The sequence below is a fragment of the Pelodiscus sinensis genome, chromosome 30 (genome assembly GCF_049634645.1).
Source record: "Pelodiscus sinensis isolate JC-2024 chromosome 30, ASM4963464v1, whole genome shotgun sequence".
NCBI classification, from domain to species: domain Eukaryota; kingdom Metazoa; phylum Chordata; order Testudines; family Trionychidae; genus Pelodiscus; species Pelodiscus sinensis.
In genome coordinates this window covers 1193501-1218209 of record NC_134740.1, presented here as the reverse complement: position 1 = coordinate 1218209, position 24709 = coordinate 1193501, and the positions used below count along the sequence as shown (strand labels likewise).

Sequence of the window (24709 nt, the reverse complement as noted above, 5' to 3'; positions counted from 1 at the left end):
CTAGAGGACCTCGTGGTTTTTTAGCAGGCTTCCTGCTTCTAATGTACTTAAAAAACATTTTGTTATTTCTTTTTGAGTTTTTGGCTAGCTGTTCCTCAAAATCTTTTTTAGCTTTTCTTATTACATTTTTAGACTTAGTTTTGTTAATAAATCAAGAGATCTCCTTGGAAAAGTCAGAGTTCTGGTTTACAGAGAGGTCCCTGTGCCAGTGCAGTGTCCAAATGGTGCTCACAGCAGAGACAGGGACCCCCAGTACCTCCTCCGCACCATGCCCTGAGCAGCCCAGCCCAGCCAGTGGACCCCACACAGAGGTGTCTGTAGGAACAGCCACAGTGATGCTAGTGGGCTGTAGTGCCATTCAGCCAATGGTGCCAGAATCCAAGCTGGTGTGTGTGGGGCCATGGCCCATTGGAAAGTGTGAAGCTCCCTGGGGGTAAGGAGAGTTGTGAGGAATGTTACTGCCTGGTCTGTGCCTGCTGGGGCAACTCCCTGCCCTCCCCCCCTCCTCAGCCTCACAAGCCCCCTTCCCAGGCCCTGCTGGCTGAGCTGCACCCTTAGGTACCCAGCAGGGGAGGCTGGTCCCACTGGGTCCCACAGGGAGATCGCTGCTGCCCTCAATAACCTTTACAAACTTGGGGAGGTTTATTGAACCCCAAATTTCTAGTAACAGGCAGGGGTCTGTGCCCACGATCCCCCTGCCCTTCCCTGGCTCCTCCTCTGCCTCTGGGTCACCAGCCACCCATGTAAGAACTGTCTCCTCCCCCTTGTCTTTTCCAGATCGCCTCCCAGCTCCCCAGCTCACTGTGTCCCCACCACAGACTGTCTACATCGCTGGAGAAGCCGTGAACCTGACGTGCTCAGCTGCCAGTGCGCCTGCTGTGTCCGGGATCCGGTTCTTCAAGGACAGTCAGCAAATCCTGTCCAAGGAACTTGCCTTGTCTCACGACAGTAACACTAAGTCACTGTCGCTGTCGAACGTGTCTGCACTGAATGTCTGGGAGTACAGCTGTGAGTCCTGGAAGACAGTGTCTGGCCAAGAGATCAAATCTACAAGGAGCCGACTCAGCTCCATAAGGGTGGCAGGTGAGTCCCCACCGTCCTCTGCTCTTTGCTGGCCCTTGCTGGGATGTGTCTCCTCCATGCTTGGGGGGAGACACAGCCCAGCACTCAGCTCTGCACAGGGCCATCCAGGGCTACTGGGTCAGATCCAGCCCCCGTATCTGGTCCGTGTCACTCCCTGGGTCTCTGCTTTGGGATTTGGGATGGGGCCATTGATGCTACTTTCCTTCTAGGTGCTCCCAGCCCTCAGAGGTTTGTAAATGTAAGGGTATGTGGTTAAACAATTCCCCTGTCTCTGGTCAGTGTCAGGCCCTGGTGTTTGTTTTGCCGGGGGTGGGGGGAAGGGCACTGGTCACGAAGGGCAGGGGGAGCTGCCCAGCTGCTCAGTAAACTTTGTCAGTACAGGGCTTTGCAGTTGGGGAACCTGACCAGGAATCCTGTTTTACGTCCTCAGTCCTTCCATTTCATAACTATCATCAGAGGATGGATCCATTTCTGATATTTCCCCCCTTCCCAGTTCACTAGGAACCCCACAGCCCAGTGATAAGGGAGAGAGAGAGGCACCTCCAATTACAAATCTTACTCTGAAAGCAGGGATCTGGTCTCCAAAGTGGTCTTGGACCCAGGGCAGTGATGGACTGGCGCTCACACCTGGGAAAGAGACCCCTCCCCTCTTCTCCCCCCTGCTGTGCCTTGGGTAGCCCAGCCAGCAGATCCCACACACAAAGGCCCTGCCCTTGTGGGGCAACATGTGGGCACAGGGCAGGGTGGGGCTCAGAGGGGTAGGGGATGTTTTTCCCAGGGAACTCTCCATCCCTCTCTTGTTCCTGAGATGAATTCGACCTAGTATCATGTGCCCACAACTCCCAGACTGGAGACCCAGGGTGTGTAGAACCAGCCGGTATCTCATGCACCGAGTTTCCCTGCTGCTATAATTCATGAGATGACTCTTCCATGCAGAAGACATGATATAGTTCGACTTCAGTAAGGTATTCAATATGGTCTTGCATGACCTTCTTATCAATAAACTAGGCAAGTAGATCTTTGTTGGCACGACTATAACGTGGGTCCATAACTATCCGGAGAACCGTTCTCAGAAAGTAGTTATGAATGGTTCACGCTCCTGCTGGAAGGGCAGAACAAGTGGGGTTCCACTGGGCTCAGTTTTGGGACCGGTTCTGTTCAATATCTTCATCAACGATTTAGATATTGGCATAGAGAGTACTCTTGTTAAGTTGGCGGATGATTTGAAGCTGGGAGAGTTTGCAAGTGCTTTGGAGGATAGGGTCAAAATTCAAAATGATTTGGAAAACTGGAGAAATGGTTGGAAATAAACAGGATGAAGCTTGATAAGGACAAATGCCAAGTGCTCCACTTAGGAAGGAGCAATCAGTCTCATATACACAGGATGGGAAGCGACTGTCTAGGAAGGAGTACGGCAGAAAGGGATCTAAGGCTCACAGTGGACCACAAGCTAAATATGAGTCAAGAGTGTGACACTCTTGCAAAAAAAGGAAATCTGATGCTCAGATGCATTAACAGGTTTGTTGAGAGCAAGACACGAGAAGTCATTCTTAAACTCTACTCAGCACTGATTAGGCCTCAGTTGGAGTATTGTGTCCAGTTATGGGCAGCACATTTCAAGGATGATGTGGAGAAATTGGAGAAGATTCAGAGAAGAGCAACAAGAACGAGGAAAAGTCTAGAAAACAGGAGCTACGAGGGAAGACTGAAAGAATTGGGCTTCTTTAGTTTAGAAAAGAGAAGTCTGAGAGTATGTCTACACTACCCTCCTATTTCGAAGTAGGAGGGTAATGTAGGCATACCACAATTGCATATGAAGCCCAGGATTTGAATTTCCCGGGCTTCATTTGCATAAGCGGGGCGCCGCCATTTTTAAATCCCGGCTGGTTCGGACCCCGTGCCGTGCGGCTACACGGGGCACGAACTAGGTAGTTCGACCTAGGCTTCCTAGTTTGAACTACCGTTACTCCTCGTGGAATGAGGAGTAACGGTAGTTCAAACTAGGAAGCCTAGTTCGAGCTACCTAGTTCATCCCGCGTGTAGCGGCGTGGCACAGGGTTCGAACCAGCCGAGATTTAAAAATGGCGGTGCCTGGTTTATGCAAATGAAGCCCAGGAAATTCAAATCCCGGGCTTCATTTGCAATTGCGGTATGCCTACATTACCCTCCTACTTCGAAATAGGAGGGTAGTGTAGACATACCTGAAAACTGCTCTCATATCCCCTCTCAGGGTATCTGAAAGGGTGTTAGAAGGAGGAGGGAGAAACATTGTTCTCCTTGGCCTCTGAGGATAGGGTAAGAATCAATGGGCTTAAACTGCAGCAGGGGAGGTTTAGGTTGGACATTAGGGTCACACACGGTATCGGTTTTACTCCCCGTCTCTGGTCAGTGTCAATCCCTGAGCACCCGGCACTTTGAGATTATGGGGAAGGGGAGCTGGCAGGGATACGGGGATGGGGGGGTCCCAGGCAAGCAATAGAAGCAGCTTCCCTTCATAACAGGAGTTGACCAGCCGGGGTGTTTAACTGAAACCCTGATTTGGGGCCAGGCCTGTACCATGCGTCAGTGTCACAGAAACATCGACTCTGAGGCCAGAGGGGCCGAGTGATCGTCTGCTCTGACCCCACCGAGCGCAGGGACCAGCCCTGAGTGAGCCCTGCCTGGCACAGGGCAGATCCTATAGAAACACCCCCAGGGCTGGTGGAAAACTGCCCATAATGGTGCAGCCCTGTGCCCTGCTCTGGGTCCTGGGGGCCGGATGGGGGCAGCCTGGCCTGATGGTGAGAGCAGGGCAGGGACAGACAGAGGGGGGTCTGGGCAGGGGCCCTTGCAGCAGCAGGACGTCACAGCTGCTCAGCCGGGTCGTTTCCTGGCTTCAGCAGCATGTCCCCTGAGTCATGTGACCCCGAGCGCTGGTTGTCCCGACAGGACGTTCTATGGGTCTGATCCCCCAGGATCACTGAGGGGCTGGTTCATCCTCTGCCTTGGAGGGAGAGGGGGGAACATCAGAGACCCTGGTTCCCTTCCAGCCCTGCCCCTCCCACGGGCCCTCAGCTCCTCACGCTGGGGCCCTGGTCACCTGTACAGGTCTCAGGGCATCCACCCTGGCACCCTCCTACTGCACAGCAGCCGAGTTTTGGCAGGGCCCAGAGCTGTGCAGAGGGGCTGGGCTGCAAGGGGTAAATTGGGGGGCTGGGAGAAGCTCTGGGTGGGACTGGCTGAGGAGTGGGGGGTTACTGTTTCCGTGAGTGGGGCGCTGGCTCTGAAGAGTTTTCTGCTTCCTCCCTCCCCCTTCCAGCCCGGCCGCCTGCCCCCAAACTCAGTGTGAGCTCACAACACCGCGTCTTCCTACCTGGGGAATATGTGACCCTGATGTGCTGGGCTACCAGCACTGACACCGCCTCCGGGATCCGGTTCTTCAGGGATGGAAAGAAAATCAGCTCTGGAGAGCTCCAGACATATCAATCCAATGCCAAATTTCATCACCTGTCGAGTGTGTCTGAGACAGATGCCGGCGCATACAGCTGTGAATCATGGAAGAAAGAGTCTGGACGAGAGATCCCATCGGAGAGGAGCCAAACCATCTCCATCACAGTGACTGGTGAGAGCCCCTGTTGCCTGCTGTTGGCTGGGCTGGGTTGGGGGTGTCTGCTCCATGCACAGGTGAGACAATCTGGGTGCTCAGCTCCAGACAGGGTCACCGTGGGGTCATTTTCATCCCCATCTCCGGACAGTGTCAGTCCGAGGGTCCCTGGAGCACCCGGCAGTCTGTGGTGCCGGGGAAGAGGAGCTGGCAGGGAGATGGGGACGGAGGGGGGATTCCAGGAAGCAACAGCAACAGCTTCAGTTGACAGTGGGACTTGATCAGCTGGGGTGCACTCAGCTCTGCACTGGGCCAGCCAGGGCTAGTGGGTCAGATCCAGCCCCCGTGTCTGGTCTGTGTCAGGCCCTGGGTCTCTGGCTTTGGGATTTGGGATGGGGCCATTGATGCTACTTTCCTCCTAGGGGCTCCCAGCCCTCAGAGGTTTGTAAATGTAAGGATATGTGGTTAAACAATTCCCCTGTCTCTGGTCAGTGTCAGGCCCTGGTGTCTGTCTTGCCCTGGGTGGGGGGGAAGGGCACTGGCCACAAAGGGCAGGGGGAGCTGCCCAGCTGCTCAGTAAAGTTTGTCAGTACAGGGCTTTGCAGTTGGGGAACCGACCAGGAATCCTGTTTTACGTCCTCAGCCCTTCCATTTCAGAACTATCGCCACAGGATGGATCCATTTCTGATATTCCTGCCCCCTTACCAGTTCACTAGGATCCCCACAGCCCAGTGAAAGGGCAGGAGAGACACCGCCAGTTAGAAATCTTACTCTGAAAGCAGGGATCTGGTCTCCAAAGTGGTCTTGGACCCAGGGCAGTGACCGACTGGCGCTCACACCTGGGAAAGAGCCTCTCCCCTCTTCTCCCCCCTGATGTGCCCTGGGTAGCCCAGCCAGCAGATCCCACACACAGAGGCCATGCCCCTGTGAGGCAACATGTGGGCACAGGGCAGGGTGGGGCTCAGAGGGGTAGGGGATGTTTTTCCCAGATAACTCTCCATCTTTCTCTTGTTCCTGAGATGACTTCGACCTAGTATCATGTGCCCACAACTCCCAGACTGGAGACCCAGGGTGTGTAGAACCAGCTGGTATCTCATGCACCAACTTTCCCTATCTCTATAATTCATGAGATGACTCTTCCATGCAGAAGACATGATATAGTTCGACTTCAGTAAGGTATTCAATATGGTCTTGCATGACCTTCTTATCAATAAACTAGGCAAGTAGATCTTTGTTGGCACGACTATAACGTGGGTCCATAACTATCCGGAGAACCGTTCTCAGAAAGTAGTTATGAATGGTTCACGCTCCTGCTGGAAGGGCAGAACAAGTGGGGTTCCACTGGGCTCAGTTTTGGAACCGGTTCTGTTCAATATCTTCGTCAACGATTTAGATATTGGCATAGAGAGTACTCTTGTTAAGTTGGCGGATGATTTGAAGCTGGGAGAGTTGGCAGGTGCTTTGGAGGATAGGGTCAAAATTCAAAATGATCTGGAAAACTGGAGAAATGGTTGGAAATAAACAGGATGAAGCTGAATAAGGACAAATGCCAAGTGCTCCACTTAGGAAGGAACAATCAGTCTCATGCACACAGAATAGGAAGCGACTGTCTAGGAAGGAGCATGGCAGAAAGGGATCTAGGGGTCATAGTGGATCACAAGCTAAACATGAGACAACAGTGTGACACTGCTGCAAAATAAGGAAACCTGATTCTCTGATTCATTAACAGGTGTGTAGTGAGCAAGACATGAGGTCATTCTTAAATTCTACTCAGCACTGATTAGGCCTCAGTTGGAGTATTGTGTCTAGTTCTGGGCACAACATTTCAAGGAAGATGTGAACAGATTGGAGAAGATTCAGAGAAGAGCAACAAAAATGAGGAAAAGTCTAGAAAACAGGAGCTATGAGGGAAGACTGAAACAATTGGGCTTCTTTAGTTTAGAGAAGATTGAGAGGGGACAGGAGAGCAGTTTTCAGGTATCTAAAGGGGTGTTAGAAGGAGGAGGGAGAAACATTGTTCTCATTGGCCTCTGTGGAAAGGACAAGAATCAATGGGCTTAAACTGCAGCAAGGGAGGTTTAGTTTGGACATTAGGGTCACACACGGTATCAGTTTTACCCCCCATCTCCGGTCAGTGTCAGTCCCTGGAGCACCCAGAACTTTGGGGTTATGGGGAAGGGGAGCTGGCAGGGAGACAGGGATGGGGGGTCCCAGACAAACAACAGAAACAGCTTCCCTTAATAACAGGAGTTGATCAGCTGGAATGTTTAATTGAAACCAAGCTTTAGGGCCAGGCCTGTAACGTGCGTCAGTGTCACAGAAACATCGACTCTGAGGCCAGAGGGGCCGAGTGATCGTCTGCTCTGACCCCACTGAGCGCAGGGACCAGCCCTGAGTGAGCCCTGCCTGGCACAGGGCAGATCCTTTAGAAACACCCCCAGTGCTGGTAGGAAACTGCCTGTGATATGTGGTCAGATGTTCAATCTGGGTATGTCTAGACTACATGGCTCTGTTGCCAGAGCCATGTAGATTAATTTACTAGACATACCCAAATGAAGCAGCAATTTAAATAATCTCCACTTCATTTAAATTTAAATGGTTGCCACGCTGTGCCGATCAGCTGTTTGGCGGCACAGCGCTGTAGTATGGACGCTCCGTGGTCGACATCAAAGCCATTTGTTGACCTCCATGGTATGCTTCGTGAGATGAGGTTTATCAACGAGGTTGACAAATGCCTTTAATATCTACCGCGCTGTGTCGCCAAACAGCTGATCAGCACAGTGCAGCATCCATTTAAATTAAATGAAGCGGCAACTATTTAAATGGCCGCTTCATTTGGCGATAGAACCATGTAGTCTAGACATACCCTCTACAGGTCTCCATTAAATGTCGAATTTCCCTGGGGTGTTGCACTAGCAGAGAGGCCAGATTTTGCTCTCTGGTATCGTTCTGGCCCTTAGGAGTTGTCACGGCTGATTCCCACTCTGGCTCTGTGAGTGCAGAAGTTGGAGGCTGGCGAGGCCCCTTACAAATACCCTGCCTCTAGGGGCTTCTGCTTAACAGCTCTCCAAGGTCACAGAGTCCCTGGCTGCGGGAGGTCGCTGCCCCAGGAACTGAGAAAAGATTCCCTTTCTTCTGCAACCCAGGAAGGAATCACTTAGCGACTTCTCATAGAGGGTACCCCAAGCGCTTCTAGCTCAAGAGAGCTTGAAAACACAAACCACCATCTCTGGTAGCTGATCTTTCAGCCTCAGGCACACACAGACCTCCTGCACATGCCATGGAGAGTTTGCAAGTGCTTTGGATGATAGGGTCAAAATTCAAAATGATCTGGAAAACTGGAGAAATGGTTGGAAATAAACAAGATGAAGCTGAATAAGGACAAATACAAAGTGCTCCACTTAGGAAGGAACAATCAGTGTCACGCACATAGAATGGGAAGCGACTGTCTGGGAAGGAGCACGGCAGAAAGGGATCTAGGGTTCACAGTGCACCACAAGCTAAATATGAGTCAACAGAGTGACACTGTTGCAAAAAAAGGAAACCTGATTCTAGGATACAGGTGTGTTGTGAGAAATACATGAGAAGTCATTCTTTCACGCTATTCGGCTCTTATTTGGCCTCATTTGGAGTATTGTGTCCAGTTCTGGGCACCACATTTCAAGGAAGATGTGGAGAAATTGGAGAAGATTCAGAGAAGAGCAACAAGAACGAGGAAAAGTCTAGAAAACAGGAGCTACGAGGGAAGACTGAAAGAATTGGGCTTCTTTAGTTTAGAAAAGAGAAGATTGAGGGGGGACAGGAGAGCAGTTTTCAAGTATCTAAAAGGGTGTTAGAAGGAGGAAGGAGAAACATTGTTCTCATTGGACTCTGAGGACAGGACAAGAAGCAATGGGCTTAAACTGCAGCAAGCAAGTTTAGGTTGGACATTAGGGTCACACACGGTATCGGTTTTACCCCCGTCTCTGGTCAGTGTCAGTCACTATGTTCCCGGAGCACCCAGCACTTTGGGGTTATGGGGAAGGGGAGCTGGCAGGGAGACAGGGATGGGGCGGGTCCCAGACAAGCAACAGAAGCAGCTTCCCTTCCTAACAGGAGTGGATCAACCGGAATGTTTAATTAAAATCCAGATTTGGGGCCAGGCCTGTAACATGCATCAGTGTCACAGAAACATCGACTCTGAGGCCAGAGGGGCCGAGTGATCGTCTACTCGGACGCCACCGAGCGCAGGGACCAGCCCTGAGTGAGCCCTGCCTGGCACAGGGCAGATCCTTTAGAAACACCCCCAGGGCTGGTGGGAAATCTTCCTGTGATGGTGGAGCCCTGTGCCCTGCTCTGGGTGCTGGGGGCCGGGATGGAGGCAGCCTGGCCTGATGGTGAGAGCAGGGCAGGGACAGGCTGAGGGCGGTCAGGGCAGAGGCCCTTGCAGCAGCAGGACATCACAGATGCTCAGCCGGGCCGTTTCCTGGCTTCAGCAGCATGTCCCCTGAGTCATGTGACCCCAAGTGCTGGGTGTCCTGACAGGACATCCTATGGGCCTGACCCCCCGGGATCACTGAGGGGCTGGTTCATCTTCTGCCTTGGAGGGAGAGGGGGGAACATGAGAGACCCCGGTTCCCTTCCAGCCCTGCCCCTCCCAAGGGCCCTCAGCTCCTCACACTGGGTCCCTGGTTACCTGTACAGGTCTCAGGGCATCCACCCTGGCACCCTCCTACTGCACAGGTGCCGAGATTTGGCAGGGCCCAGAGCTGTGCAGAGGGGCTGGGCTGCAAGGGGTTAATTGGGGGGCTGGGAGAACCTCTGGGTGGGACTGGCTGAGGGGGTGTTACTGTTTCCGTGAGTGGGACGCTGGCTCTGAAGAGTTTTCTGCTTCTTCCCTCCCCCTTTCAGCCTGGCCGCCTGCCCTCAAACTGACTGTGAGCTCACCATACCGCGTCTTCCTACATGGGGAATCTGTGACCCTGACGTGCTCAGCTCCCAGCACTGCCACCGTATCCAGGATCCGGTTCTTCAGGGATGGCCAGGAAATCGACTCTGGAGAGCTCCAGCCGTATCAGTCCAAAGCCAGATCTCATCAGCTGTTGAGTGTGTCTGAGTCAGACGCTGGAGAGTACAGCTGTGAATCATGGAAGAAAGAGTCTGAGCGAGAGATCCCATCAGAGAGGAGCCAAACCATCTTCATCACAGTGACCGGTGAGCGCCCCTGTTGCCTGCTGTTGGCTGGGCTGGGGTGGGCGGTGTCTGCTCCATGCGCGGGTGACACAGCCTGGTCACTCAGCTCCAGACATGGTCACCATGGGGTCAGTTTCAGCCCCATCTCTGGTCAGTGTCAATCTGAGGGTCCCTGGAGCACCCGGCATTATGAGGGTGCCGGGGAAGCGGAAGTAGCTGGGAGATGGGGACAGAGGTGGGAGACCAGCAAGCAACAGCAGCGGCTTCAGTTTCCAGCAGGACTTGATCAGCTGGGGTGTTTCATTATAGCCCAGATTTCAGGTCTGGTCTGTGACGTTCATCAGTGACACAGAAACATCCGTTCCGTGGCCAGAAGGGGCGACCGATCCCCAAGGTTCCTGCCAGGCTGAATGGCAGCACGGCCACCCCACTGCTTAATGCGCCCTGTCCAATGGCTCTGGGCTGCCGTGCATGGAGCTGCCTGACTGGGGGAGGAGCACCTCTCCCCAGCCGTAGCAGCTCCGTGCGTGGGGTGGAGGAATGTGCCTCCCCCAGCCTGTCAGTAGGGAAGAGGAGGGGGAGGGAGGGAGTGGATGGGAGGGGTCAGAGGGGATGGGCAAGTCATTTGAGACATTCCCTCTCCAAGGATTTGGTTTTGGTGGATGATCACTGGAGCAAGAGCCTGTGCATGAGCCTCGTGTATGACATTTGCGTGATTACATTCAAAATTTGCATAGTTGTTAATGGCTTAAGGTAAGAAACAAAAGGATTCTTTAACAGAATTTTTGCAGTTTTGTTGTTACCTGAAAGCTCCCCCAGGCCAGGGACTCTGGGACCTTGGAGGTAGCTGCCACCAGCAACTGAGAAGAGATTCCCTTTCTTCTTCAACCCAGGAAGAAATCACTTAGCAACATCTCCAGAGGGTACCCCAAGCTCCTCTATCACAAGAGAGCTTGAAAACACATCTCTGTCTGAGCTCTCAGTCTGAGGCACGCACACACAGACCTCCTGTTGCCTTCCAGGACACAAGAATCAGGTCATGGCCTTAGAAAAGGAGATTTTATGAACAAAACAGAGGTCTGCTTGATAAAGAATACTTGGTTGGCAGCTGTTTTAAGAAATTAACAAATCAAAACCCAGAATTTCATCCTTGGGATTCAGTGTAAAGTTACAATGGGGGAGGGGCACAGAGAAATTTAACCAATCCACAAAATGAAGAATAGAACTTGTTCATGTCTACCTAGACCTTCCCTAGCTACTCACAGAGCTGTACTTCGAAGTCCAGAAGCCGTGTAGCATAGCACAGAACTTTTTAAGAAAGGAGTTGACTCTGGTTTACCAGTTCCTACCTGGGGAACAGAAATTGACTAATTGATGGCTCTTCAGTTAAACAGATAAAGATCTAACGTGACCCATTGTGGTGCGGCTAGAGCCAGGCAAATCCAGGGTGGTGGACGGGGCAGATGTTAAAGGTGAAGGGGATTGGCCACAGGGACAATTCCTCAGGGTCGGGTGGATCCTCCAGTGCCGGTGATTTCTGAATGCACCCAAAAGTGTTTCTCAGAGCTTGGTTCTAGGCCACAGAGGGGTCAGTATTCGGCAGTCCCAGGACCACGATGCCCGTGGCCTGTTTTCCAGAAGCTGGGAATGGGGGATGGATCAGTTAATATGATGGAAAATTCACACGTGGTCCCAGCCCCCAAAACCTGATCTGCACCCCCTGTCTCCAACCAGGGCCCCTCCCTGCATCTCAGACACTCTGTGGTGGGCATGGGAGTCCTGCCTGATCTGCAAAGACCAGGCACTGTTGTGGGGAAGCTCACAGCACCGGGGACCTGGCTGGGCATGGTCAGGGCCATCCATTGTGAATCTTCAGCCCTGGAGATTCCTCACTTGTCACTTTCTGTCCTGTGACCCTGCCGGCACCGAGACACCGGGAGCCCCACCCGCCCACGTGTGTCACTGCTACCAAGGGAGAAAGCAGCTGCAGAGAATACGTCCTGCTGTTCCTTGGCTCTGGAGTGGGGTCTCTCTCCCAATTGTGCAGGGTCCTTCAGCTCCGCACATGGGCACCCACTGGGGCCATTTCAACCCCTGTCTCTGGCTCCCGGGCTGGGTGGGGGGTGAGGGATGCTCTGGGGGTTGGGAGACTCTGGCAGGAACACTGGAATCTTTGGAGAGGGGTGATGACCCAAATCTCCCCCCTCTCTGGCACCCAGGGGCCCAGAGGCTCCCAGCTGATCAGTGAGGTTTGTCGTGCACAATGCACTGCTGGGGGGGGGGGGGAAGGGCACAGACCCCAGACACTGCTGAAGGGGAAGCTCTCAGCTCTGGGCACTGCTGGGGGGAAGATCACAGCCCTGTTGTGCAGGCAGTCAAGAGCAACAGATGCTCAGGACGCAGCCCGGCTGCTGCTTCCAGGATGTAGTCAGATGAGGGATCAGTTTTTAGGCCTCCTTCCCCCCCTCCCCCCCTTCCCCTCCCGGGCACCTCAGTGAGCAGCACATACAAGTCCGGTATAAGGGTGATGGTCTGTGGGCACATTGCTGGCAATTTCCTTTACTGTAGGGCAGCTGCACAAGCCCTTCCCCCTCCCTGCTGGCTGAGCTGCCCTGGACAGGAGTGGCCCCCTCAGGTACCCAGCAGGGGAGGCTGGTCCCACTGGGTTGCGGGCAGGGAGATCTCTGCTGCTCAGGGGTTGCCCGGTGGGGACGTGGTTCCTGAGCACAGAGCTGGAGCTGGTTGGGGCTGTGCCCACGATCCTTCCCTGGCTTAGCAATAGGGGAGGGAGAGATCCCACCATGACATGCTGAGCACCACCAATTACAAATCTTACACTGACAGCCGGGATCTGGTCTCCAAAGTGCTCCTGGTGGCAAGGGAGTGACCGGCTGAGGCTCACAGCACAGACAGAGGCTACTCGCCCCTCACCCCTGCTGTGCCCTGGGCAGCCTACAGCCACAGACCCTGCCTCCTGTGGGGGAACATGTGGGCACGGGGCAGGGTGGGACTCAGAGGGGGGCAGAACTCTTCATCCCATTTGTTCCCCAGCCTGGCTGCCCGGATTCTGTTTGCAGAGCCTGGGGCTTCCTCCTTCCCCACCCCCTGCACTGACCCCTCCCTCCCAGAGGCTCCTTCCCACAGCCCCATCGTCTGCCCTCCCTCTGCTCCCCAGACCTGTTATTCTTAGCCAGCCCCCCTCCCCACTCACACATGCATGAGGATCCCATCTCAACCTGGCACAACCCCCCAGCCAAGGCAGGGAGCTGATCTCTGATGGGATCCCCGTGAGAACCAGGAGGGGCCCATTGGGGCGCAGAGCTGAGGCAAAGAATCCAGAGCCCAGGCCTGGATCGCCAGCCCAGTCACAAGATGATCGACCATGCCAGGCCTTGCATCTTGCCTGAGCTGCCTCCCACAGGGCAGAGACCTGGAGCAGAACCAGCCCCAGCCCCCGTCCTGCCTCCTCTGGTTCCAGTTCTGCTCATTCTCCTCCCTCCCCCAGTGCTGGGCTCTGCTCCGTGAATTCACATCTGCCCCCTTTGTCCCTTCCTCCCCTGCCCCCCTCTGCTCTTCTACATGCCCGACCTGCCTCCCGCCACCATGCTCAGGCACAACATGGTGGCCCAGCTGAGAACACAGGCCCCCCAAACAAGCCACAGGGCTACATGCACCTCAACACAAATCAGCCATGGACACGTCCATCCAACATGGCCCCTGATTTCCGATACGGCTGCTCTCAGAGCGGCACAAAAAAAGCAGCAAAGAACATGGCCCAACGGACACAGACCTGGGCATCCCCGTCCGACAGGGCTGCCTTGTGCCTCTCCCCTCCAGGATGGTGGATTCTGAGCAGGGCCCCAGGTCTCAAACAGCCTGGCCAGCGGGGAGGGGATCCCCACAGACCCTGGCACCTCCCTGTCTGTCAAAGGCTCCATGAAGCATTGGCCACGGAGGGGGGGACACAAAACGAGTGATGTCCTGTTGCCCTTGTCCACTTTTGAGCCCCTTACCCATATCTCAGCCCCATATTGGCAGGAAGGAAGCCGTCCCAAGCCCAGCTCCTGCTCATTTCTGTGAGCAGCCCCTGGGGACACTGCAATGAAACCAGAGGCTCTGGAGAGAGAACAAAGTTAAGCTGTGAACGAACTGAATTCTGGGCTCCACTTTCTCTCCTCTGATAGTCCTGCTGACCCCTCCCCTTTCCTGTTCCCCACAGATCCCCCTCCCCAGCCGGAGCTGAGTGTGGATCCTCTGTCTGGAGTGGTGAGCGAAGGGTTTTCCCTGAACATCACCTGCACGGCCCCTGGCAATGCCCGTGAGTGGAGGTTTCACTTCTACAAGGACGGAGCTGAACTCGTTCCTGGGGATCTGGGGTCCAAGATCAGCACCATGGAGCCCAGCACCAGCTCTGTGAAGGGCTCAGTGCTCAGCGTCCCGTGGGCTGGTTCCAACATCACCGGGGAATTCACCTGCGGGTACGAGGAGAACGTGGCTGGGAGATGGATACTGTCTCCCAGGAGCTGGACGGTGAATGTTACTGGAAACATCACAGGGTCAGGTGAGTCAGCTGCTGCCTGTGACTATATCCCCAAGCTTTCCTTCCCAAACCCCCACACTTCCCCACTGCTCTGGCCGGACAATCAAGGACAGGGCAGGTCACAGCGGAGTTACAGGACAGGAAGGCAGGAGAGGGACAGACACACAGACAGGAAGGATCAGGGGTCAGTGTCCATGTGTCAGACAGAGAAGGGTTTGGGGTGGGTTTCCCATCTCAGCCTGATGACCTCTCAGATCCAGAGGAGTTTGTCACAGATCCTAAAGGCAGAAAAATCTTTGATACTGCGGGCAGGATGCTGAGCAGTGACATTAACCGGCTGGTTCCATTCATGATTCTCCATCTCTGCAGCTCACGGCTTCCGCTGGGTCCGGGAAGTGGCCGTGGGCGGCTCCTTCTTCCTCATCAATGGCCTCGTCCATGTCTCCTATTGCTGCTTCTAGATCCAGGAACCTGGCTTGTCCTCTTGAGGGGCCCTTCTTTATGTGCCGTGGATTCTCCCCACAAGTTGTCCTATTTGCTGCAATCACTCAGCTTGAATTTCAACCTGGAGGGGGAAGTTCTGGTGGAAAATCAAAGGGTGAAACCTTGGAAACACCCGCACGGTCTGAAAGGGCTTTGGGCACCATGAGCATTTCAGCCACCAATCGAACTACAGCTGCGTCCATGGCGGGGCATGGCCACTTTCTCACAACTACATTACAGAGATTGCTTCTTTGGTGTGAACCCGGCTCCCCAGTATTCACTTCCCACGTGTGTCTGTGCCAATGTGGCTCTGTACTCTGCCTCAGGAGGAACAACCTCCCAAACTGCAATAGCACAGAGGAGCGTATGTGAGAGCGACACAGGCGGAGATACGGCTGTTCTCTGTGTGTCTCTGTGAAATCCGTATTTGAACAGAGCGCAATGGGAGGTGCCTGGAATGGAATTGCTTCTCCTAATAACAACCAGGAAAGAGACAGAATCATCCAATTGAGGACAGTCCTCGCCACTGACAGAACCGAGTGATCGTGGAAAGAGACTGAACCACAATGAGCTGGAGACACAGGCTGAACATGGATTGGGTTTGCTTCTCCATTTGCCTTGCAGCAAAACCCTGGAAAGGAGGTGATGACTCAGCTATCGATAGGGCTGGAGACGGCCTGCCCAAGAGACCAGCCTCCTCCTTGAGCAAAGTCAAAGCCCATCGAGAGACGTGCTCCCCTGGAGAATCGAGAAGGTTCAAAGTCTCTTCCCTCTGACATGGCTGCTGCGGCCACATTAGTCTTATATCTCATAACCAACTGCTGCAGAGCAGCCAAGTCGTAACGCTCTCTGTGGAATCATCACATTTCGTACGATATCCGAGGCGACCTGACTCAGGGTCTCATTCACTGTGATTTTCAATCTCACTTGTTGATTTTCTTTCCCCTTCCCCAATTTTGCCAGGAACCACCAGCTAGTTTTGACCTCCAAGCTAAGTGCCTGCTTTCCCATTAACTATTAACAAGGTCGTGTTTTCTTTGCTTAATCCATGGTGGCTAATGCGCATGGTGTCTGTTGATTTCATCACAATATGGGATACAAACACGCCCTTAAATGCAGGGTAACATGCTAAAACTGCCCACCTCATTGCTGGAGACCAGAGCAGGTCACCTGGCTGTTGATTTAGCTCAAAATAGGAATTAGTCTCCTAAACGTGTCTCTTATGTTCAGACATTTCTACCAAATGCTCATATATGGCTGCCTGCAGTCACCTTGCTGATAACGCCCGTACCAAATATTACAAGGGGATATTTCAGTGTTTGAGCTGAAACGATAAACACATGCAGTGTGGAGAGAACCACGACCACGTGTGGAATACGAGTTTGCCAAGGGACGGGTTATTTCCTGCCCTGACAAAGAAGGCCTCAAGACACACAGTTGTGGAACAGAAGAAGGCAAAACACTTGGTGGATTGTGTCCCCTGCAACCTAGGAAGAGAAGACGAACGTGTGAATGAAAGTCCCCAAGGGAAAGAAACTGAATCGTTTTGGCTGTTTGAACTCAAAAGGGCCAGAGCCTCTGCACTGAAACCAGAGATCCCCATGATTCACCTCCTGGGTTTGCCCAGAGAGACCCTGTGAAAAGACAGCTCCCTGCAGCTCTGTCACTCTCTGGATCTAGATGGGAACTCTTTGGCCGTGTCTAGACTGGCATGATTTTGCGGAAATACTTTTAACGGAAAAGTTTTTCTGTTAAAAGTATTTCCGCAAAAAAGCATGTAGATTGGCATGGATGCTTTTGCGCAAAAGCATCCGTGCCCTGTATAGACGCACTTTTGTGCAAGAAAGCTCCGGTGGCCATTTTCGCCATTGGGGCTTTCTGATACGAAAAGGTCCTTCCCTGTCTACACCGGCCCTCTTCCACAAGAACACTTGCTCAAGAGGGCTTTTTCCCGAGCGGGAGCCTCAGAGTTCTTGCGCAAGAAGCACTGACAATCTTACATTAGATCGTCAGTGTTCTTGCGCAAATTCTCGCGGCCAGTTTAGACAGTTGGCAAGATTTTGCGCAAAAGTGCCCTTTGGGTTGTGTCTCTTTAATGGCTGTATTCTGCAGCTAGATCTCTGCTTCCTTTCTCCTCACCAATAAACTCTTATTGCGTTTACTGCAGACTTGGCTACTGTGGGTCTTTGTAACGTCTCAGGGGCCAATTAATCTGGGGTAAATGACTGATGGTTTGGCCTGAGTTTTTCATGGAAGGGACCAGTTCTGTGTCTTTACAAAGACTCCGTGACACATTAGACCCTCCAAAAACCAGTTTAAATCACTCCCCAAGGACACTGCTGCACGAGGGGCTGGTTTCAGTGACTTCTCCATGAATGGCGAGAACACAAGCTGGTGTCAATGGATCAGACTCAGATGGGGTCAATAGGCCATAGCTCAAGTAGTGTGAATGGGGCTAGACCCCCTGAAGTGTCATGTTTCTACGAAGCACATGGAGTCTTTATAGGGGGAAAACCATTTTTGAAAATAAAATGGCAAAGCAATTAGCATACGCTTGCGTACAGAGACACTGTCCCACCAATCACTGTTAGAGTTACCAGTCCATGGACTGTGGCCAGCCTGTTCAATCCCAGGCAGAAGAGCGAGGGGTCTATCTGTCTGGGATGAGGCTCCAGTCATGTCAGAACGCCCTCGCTCTCCTTTGATAATAGTGCGTTCCCCTCAGGATCAGTGGGTTTCCCCTCGTTGTGCTGTTTTTTCTGATGGATGTTTGTTCTCTGCAGTTGTTACTCTTGCTCCGTATCGTCTTTGTTCTGCCAGGCTAAGCTGGGTTTGATCACAAATACTATGTCCCAATGAATAAATGCTTGCCTTTTTTCAGAGCCCTCGATTTCCTCACTGCTTCCACCTTGATGGGGAGTTACAGCAATTTTCAGTATCATTTCATCTGTTCTTGGCTTCTTCCTAGAATGTTTGGCCTTTGCACGTATCTCTTCACCTTCCCACACCTACACGTTGGTCCTTCCCAGTGGTTTTAAATTGTGCCTGGTGTTCTTATTCTACCAATCCATGACAATCACTTAGACAACTTCTCTTCAAGATCAATGCATAGTTAATACCCCCTTAAAATCTTTGCAAAGATCTCAATTGAATTACAGCCTTAGGAATTGGGTGAATTAAAAGTCTGAGATCAGCTCCACGAAGCCCAGAATGAGCTCCATGAATGTCTCTGTGCTTGGCATCCCAGAGGCTGGTCCCAGCAAGACTTGGGAATTCACCTGTGGGTACGAGGAGAATGGGGGTGGGAGGTGGGCTGTGAATGTCACTGTGACAGGTGAGATGTTCCTAATGACTTTATCCATCTCCCTGTGTTGCTCCCGCTGACGGACACCTGTCCCCCCAGAACTCTCATGGGAAATGGAGGTTGGATGAGGAGAAAGATCTCACTTGACAATAGAAACTCCCCCATTTCCAACCCCCCATTTCTAGCTATGACTTTTCAGTGGTGTAGAAGATAAGCACCTCCCAATGGCGTGACTGGAATTAGCCCCCCCCCCCCCCGTACCCATTCTAGAGATGGAGAACTGAGTCAAAAAGGAGCAAAATCCCACAAGGGCTCAGACCTTTTATCATATCTTCTGGGCTGCTCTCATTTGCTTTCCCTTCTCTTTCCTTTGCACCCTGAACAGACTCACAAAGGATCCGTGATATTCTGCTGGGAGCTGGTGGCATCTTACTCCTGATAGCAATCCTGGCAGCTCTGCTCTGCTACTGCTGCAGGAAGAAGAGAGGTGGGTGAAAGGAGGCGAGAGGCTGGGATCTCCCACCTGCGCCTGAGATCTGGTCTAGTCAGAAACTAGTCAGTAGTGTTCAGTGTAAACAGTTTAAAATATTCACAACCACAAAAGAACTTACTGTGGTGCAGTGTGAAAACCAAATCGATCCCTGTATTTCACAAATGTCTGCTTGTTAGTCTGTGAGTCTTTTTGTTCGAGAGCGCCTCCTCGATGTTGCCAGGAACAAAGGGAAGTGCTGGGAATGGGACTGTGTTCCAGCCTGTGGAAATGGAGGGGTCAGAGAGAGGAGTGACATGATACTGAGATATTGTGTTCTGCTAGACTACAGTAGGCAGGATAAGTGAGGTATTTAACTTTGAAGGAGAGGACAAAGTATAGGAAGAGGACAGAATTCAAAAAAAGGGTTTTGTTCGGCTGTCAAGTATATATTGACAGGGAATTGACAGGGTGCCGAGTGTACACAGTCGCAAATTTGACTTTATCTACACCCGATGTCAAACAGCCAACTCAGCTTAAGTTTGGTTTAAGAATCATGATTTCATTTGACATCAGCACTAAGACGTTTGGTTGAGCTCTGGGTGAAGTGAGGGTAAAATAATGTCAAAGTTGCAGAAGTCTCCGGGCCACTGGGCTGAGAAAATACGTATTTAACCAGAGTGACCGTGGGTACGAAGCTGAGTTTGCGTCATTTGCTCAAGGTCATGCCCTGTAACTGTGCGTTTCCTCAGGGTCTGTCCCCACCTCAGCTCCCTTCTTCTCTGGCTCTTCACTAGTTCCAAAGACTCCAAAAAGTGCGGATGAATCTGCGCCTAGAGAACATGCCAGGAACCTGGATCCAAGCCATGACACCAAGGGATCAAAAGCCGCGGGTGCTGGAGCAGAGCAGATGAAGCAGGTAAAATGACTGCATTGATAGAGCCAAGGTCAAGAGCCAGCAGAATCCAACCTCTTTGAATTGGCAATGCCTGAATTTTTGCCCAGGCCTCAGATATTGCTGCCTCTCTAGGGTGTGGCCCTCAGAAAACAGCCACAAAGAAATACTGCCCAGAGTTTGTTCATGCAGATAGAACAGGCTGGGATTTGGCCTTCCCTTTTACAGACATGTAGGGCTGAGAGGGGATCTCAAGAGGTCATCAGTTCTGCCCCTGTACTGTGGTAGCGTTACTCCAACCAGGACCAGCCTGATGGGTGTTTGCCTTTTGATAGAGCTTTCCCAACATCCCCAGGTCATCTGTTCCGGAGCCTACAGAGGTAGAACATTTCTCCTTACATCCCACCTAAATCTCCCTTGCCGCAAACTAGACCCATTCTGCCCTAACGTCAGTGGACATCGAGAAGAATAGATCAACATCCTCTTTATAACATTGGCTTAGCAGGTGTCTACCATGTCCCCCCATCAGCTGTGTCATCTCCGGACTGAACATGCTCTACTCTGGACCCTCCCCAATTTGCCCCCATGTTCCTAAATGTGGGATTTGCAGAACTGGACACACCTCTCCAGCTGTGGCCTCTTCCGTGCAGAGTGGAGCAGGACAATTATCTCCCAGATCTCTTCCATGCTTGTGCACCCAAGAATGCCAGTAGCCTCTTTCTCATCAGCAGAAACCCTGCACCCCTTCCCCCTCACCATTTCTCTTTCCTCCCCCAACAGGGCTCAGAAGTCACCTACGCACTGTTAGCTCTCCCAGCCTCAAAGCCCCACACGACCCGGTCGAAAAACAAATCCAAGCCTGTCGAAGATGAACATGTGCTGTACAGCGAGGTGGTGACAACCCACAACCAGAAAAAAGCTAAATAAGAGGGGAATCCCTCTTTCCGATCCTCTGCTTCTTCTCCCGTGCCTCAAGCATTCAAGCCTCTGAATCCTTCAAACCCCAACAGCCCTTGTATGGCATGTGTGAAAGGACTCACTCAAGTCACCGCTGTCGGAATATTTAGCCAGCCAGCAAATTGACAGGTATCATGGAAACACTGATGAGACCCTGGTCATGAATATCAATGTCTGATGTGTGCATGGGTTGCGTAGAAAGCATTATGCATGTAGCTGGGAATATATTCTGAAGATACTTGACAGGCAAACCAGCCTTAGACGCATAAATGTGGGTTTATGTGGAGCAAGTGAATTGGCAGCTAATTAACACCCTGTGGTTTGTGTTCTGCTTCCCTGTCTGAGGCCAGCTCAGAACAGACAGCCTCAGAACTGGAGACCAGGCCAAGTCACCGGGGTGTTAGTTTGGCTCGATATCGGTGTTAGACTTCTAAGAATGTGTTTTACTGTTTCAAGTCTACAAACTGCTTGTGTGCTGCTACCTGCATTAATCTCACTGATCATGGCTATACCTCACGTTATCAGGTGCTATTTAAGTGTTTGCGCTGTAACTGTAAACACCCACACAATTGAGAGAGAAGCGTGACCAAAAGTGAAATACGAGTTTGCCACAGGCGGGTTATTTCCTGCCCAGTGAAAGAAGGCCCCTAGACATCAGACAATTGTGAAACATTAGAGGACAAAACAGTTTGTGGATTGCTTCCCCAACCCGTAGAATAGTAGGACTGGAAGGGACCTCGAGAGGTCATCGAGTCCATGAAGTGCAAGTAAATTTGTTTCGTCCTCCTTATCTCTGGGGGAAGGGAATAAAAATCCCCGAGAAGAAGAAACTGGTTTTTCACTGATGGACCAGAGATGCCTCCTTGTGTCTGCCTAAAGGGATTCTTTGAGTAGACAGATCACTACAGCTCTGTCACTCAATGGGTTCTGGTGGTAACTCATTGCTGTATATTGGTTTGCTTATTTTTAGCCTGCGGATAACTCACTTGTTCCTTTTTCCCAGTTAATAACCCATTGTAGAGTTTCTCACAGCATTGGCTACAGGTTTTGCTTTTGCTGTAGGATCTCGGGAACCAATTGATTGCTGGTAAATATCTGGTGTTTTAGGCCTGGAAGCAACCTAAATGTGACGTGATTTCGAGTGTCTGTGACTCCACAGTAAAGCTGTTACAGTTACCCAGAAGTCCACATTTTGATACTGGTTTGGAGAAATCTCTCCAACAGTGTGTGCCCTGTTGTCACTCTGCCCTGAGGTCAGGACCCACAATCTTGAGCTGCTCCAGACAGCGTGACAGCAAAGGTCCACAGCTGCACATTTGCATGTAAAGAAAAAGGCCGGGGATGAATAGGAGGGATCCTACCTTGTGAACATCCCAGCCATTCAGTAACCGCAATTGTCAGTAGGGCCGTGTCTAGACTCAGGGGTTTTTTCGGGAAAAGTAGCCTTTTCCCGAAAAAACTTCCCCTGCGTCCAGACTCAAGCCGCGTTCTTTCGAAATTATTTCGAAAGAACGCGGCTTTTCTTTCGATGGCAGTAAACCTCATTTCACGAGGAAGAACGCCTTCTTTCGAAAGTTCCTCTTTCGAAAGAAGGCATTCTTCAATGTAAAGAGGCCGTCTTCGAAAGAGAGCATCCAGACTCGCTGGGTGCTCTCTTTCGAAAAAGCGGATTTCTCTTTCGAAAGATCCGCCTGCAGTCTAGACGCGATCTTTCGAAAGAGGCTCTTTCGAAAGATGCTTTCGAAAGAGCCTCTTTCGAAAGAAGCCTGCAGTCTAGACATAGCCAAAGGGTTCAACCTACAGGTCCTAGAGAGTCTCCAGGAAGTATTCCCAGGGAGCCAATGTAAACAGAGTGTATGGAAGGTGGGGTTGAACTGAAAAGCAAGACTTTTCTGCTGCAGTTTTTAAGAGACCAGAGATGAGTTGGGAGATGTGAATTAAGCCAGAAGTCAAGGTCTATAATTTCAAGTGACATCCACGCCTTGGGAAAGATTCACCCTTGGAACAACAGAGATATGAGTAGAACAGGGAATGTTTAGTTAGATGTGATCAGGCAATTTCTTCATTTTGGGGTTTGTTGGACTCCTCTGTGCCAAATCCAGGTATGACGCACTTGTACTCTGTAACTGTTCAACTGAATCCCAGGGAATCTCTGAGTTTTTTTTTTTAATTTTGCCTTTTCATTTGCTCCATAACCCCTAGTAATCAAGTAATGCCTTATGATGTATGCCTTCTTCATTTTATTAATAAAATCACCTTTTTAAGACTCTGGTTTGATTCCTGTTTCCTGGAAGGCAGGAGGTTCTGTGTGCATATGACTGAAATTTCAAGCTCAAGAAATTGCAGGTTTTTTTTTACACTATCTCCAGAAGGAGGATTAAAGATCTTGAGGGTACACCTACAGGAAGAAATTCCTACGTGCATCTTCCTGGGTTCACAAAGGGTTTGGGGGTTTGTTTATTTGATTTTTGCATTTGGGTGGTGGCAGCATACCACCAAGGCCAGGGAATCTGTGACCTTCGGGATTGTCTAAGCAGAAGCCTTTAGTGGCAGGGTTTTTTAAAGTCTCTTGTTGGTGTCGACTTTTGTCACTTGAAGTGCCAGAATGGAGAACAGCCTTGACAAGGAGAGAGCCAATGGAGAAGACAAATGAACATGAGGGTAGAGCAAAAAATGATCAGTGACTATATAGTAACCCTTTGGTAAATCAGTCAGAGCTGTGCTTCTCCTAAAGCTTTCGTAGAACTTTGGTGAGGAGTTCCACAGATTAACTGTGAGTTGCATGGAGCAATACATCCTTTTGTTTGTTTTAAGCCTGATACCTGTTAATTTCTTTTAGTGACCCCTAGTTCTTGTCTTATGGGAACAACTCGATAACTTTTCCTTATTCACTTTCTCCACACTGGTCATGATTTTATAGACCCTTTTTTGAGATGAGGTGACAACATCTGTACACAGTACTCAAGATGTGGGCGTACCATGGATTTATATAGAGGCAATAAGATATTCTCTGTCATAGTGTGTCTAGACTACCTAGTTTTGTCGACAAAAGTGGACTTTTGTCGACAAAACTATACCAGCGTCTACACTACCGCTGAGTTCTGTTGACATAATGTCGACAGAACTCAGCAGTTTTGTCGACGCTGGTAAACCTCATTTTACGAGGCATAACACCTTCTGTCGACAGAAGGTGTTATTGCCTGTAACGTTGCGTCCAGACTATGGAGTTCTGTCGACAAAGCAGCTTGCTTTGTCGACAGAACTCAATGTGTCTGGACGCTCTTTGTCGACGGAAGTTTTGTTGATAGTATGTCGACAAAACTTCCGTCGACAAAACGCGGTAGTCTAGACGTACCCTTATTCTCTATCCCTCTTTAAATGATTCCTAAATTATTCTGAACAGATGTTTTCAGAGAACTATCCACAATGACTCCAAGATCTCTCTCTTCAGTGGCAATAGCTAATTCAGTCTCGATCATTTTGTACATAGAGTTGGGATCGTGTTTTCCGATATACATTACGTTGCATTCATCAACATTCAAATTCATCCGCCATTTTGTTGCCCAATCACCTAGATCTGTGAGATCTTTTTCAAGCTCTTCACAGTCCGCTTTGGACTTCTTTGTCATGAGCAGTTTAGTATCATCGTCAGATTTCTCCACCTCCCTGCTTACCCGTTACTCCAGCTAATTTTAGCTTCCCAAATCCTGAGGCGGGAGCAACTTTATTGCAGTTTCACAGCTACACAACCCTCCTGCCCAGAGTGTGATTCTTGGTGTGAATGTAACACCCCGATATTCACACCCTCCAGCGGATGCAAAAACATGCGCGCACGCTCTTCCTTCTGAGGCCTGATTGCAAAACTCCCAGGGCACTGGACAAAAATATCACAGTGGGGTAAGCATGGGAACAGAGGAGGCTGAAGTATCTGTGTCCTCTGCTACTCTCTTCTGAAGTCCATCAGCAACCTCCGAGCAAACCCTTCAGATGAAATACAAAGTCAGAACCATTGCGAAGACAATTGCAATGTCCATGTGAGAGCAGCAAGGCATTGAGCCACCATGGAATGGTGAGAATTCAACTATCACATGGGGTTGGAGATGGCCTTCCCAACAGACTCTCCTTCTTCTTGAAGCAGGACCAAAGCACACGGAGAGACGTGCTCTTCTGGATGATAGAAAGGTGGCAGAAAAGGTCCAGAAATGACAGAGAGATCCAGCACT

At 51.1% G+C, this 24709-nt stretch overlaps 1 protein-coding gene across 1 annotated transcript in view; it reads left to right on the top strand.

Moving 5' to 3' along the window:
* LOC102447914 (immunoglobulin superfamily member 1-like) overlaps positions 1-22752 on the top strand; it is a 52449-nt gene extending 29697 nt beyond the window's left edge. The window contains exons 4-10 of the mRNA XM_075911780.1: positions 778-1083; positions 4382-4684; positions 9557-9859; positions 14058-14399; positions 18551-18652; positions 19432-19553; positions 20310-22752. Of these exons, the coding sequence (XP_075767895.1) occupies positions 778-1083; positions 4382-4684; positions 9557-9859; positions 14058-14399; positions 18551-18652; positions 19432-19553; positions 20310-20456 (1625 nt within the window). The 3' untranslated portion in view covers positions 20457-22752. The remainder of the gene's footprint in view (positions 1-777; positions 1084-4381; positions 4685-9556; positions 9860-14057; positions 14400-18550; positions 18653-19431; positions 19554-20309) is intronic.
* Positions 22753-24709: the final 1957 nt, after the last annotated feature.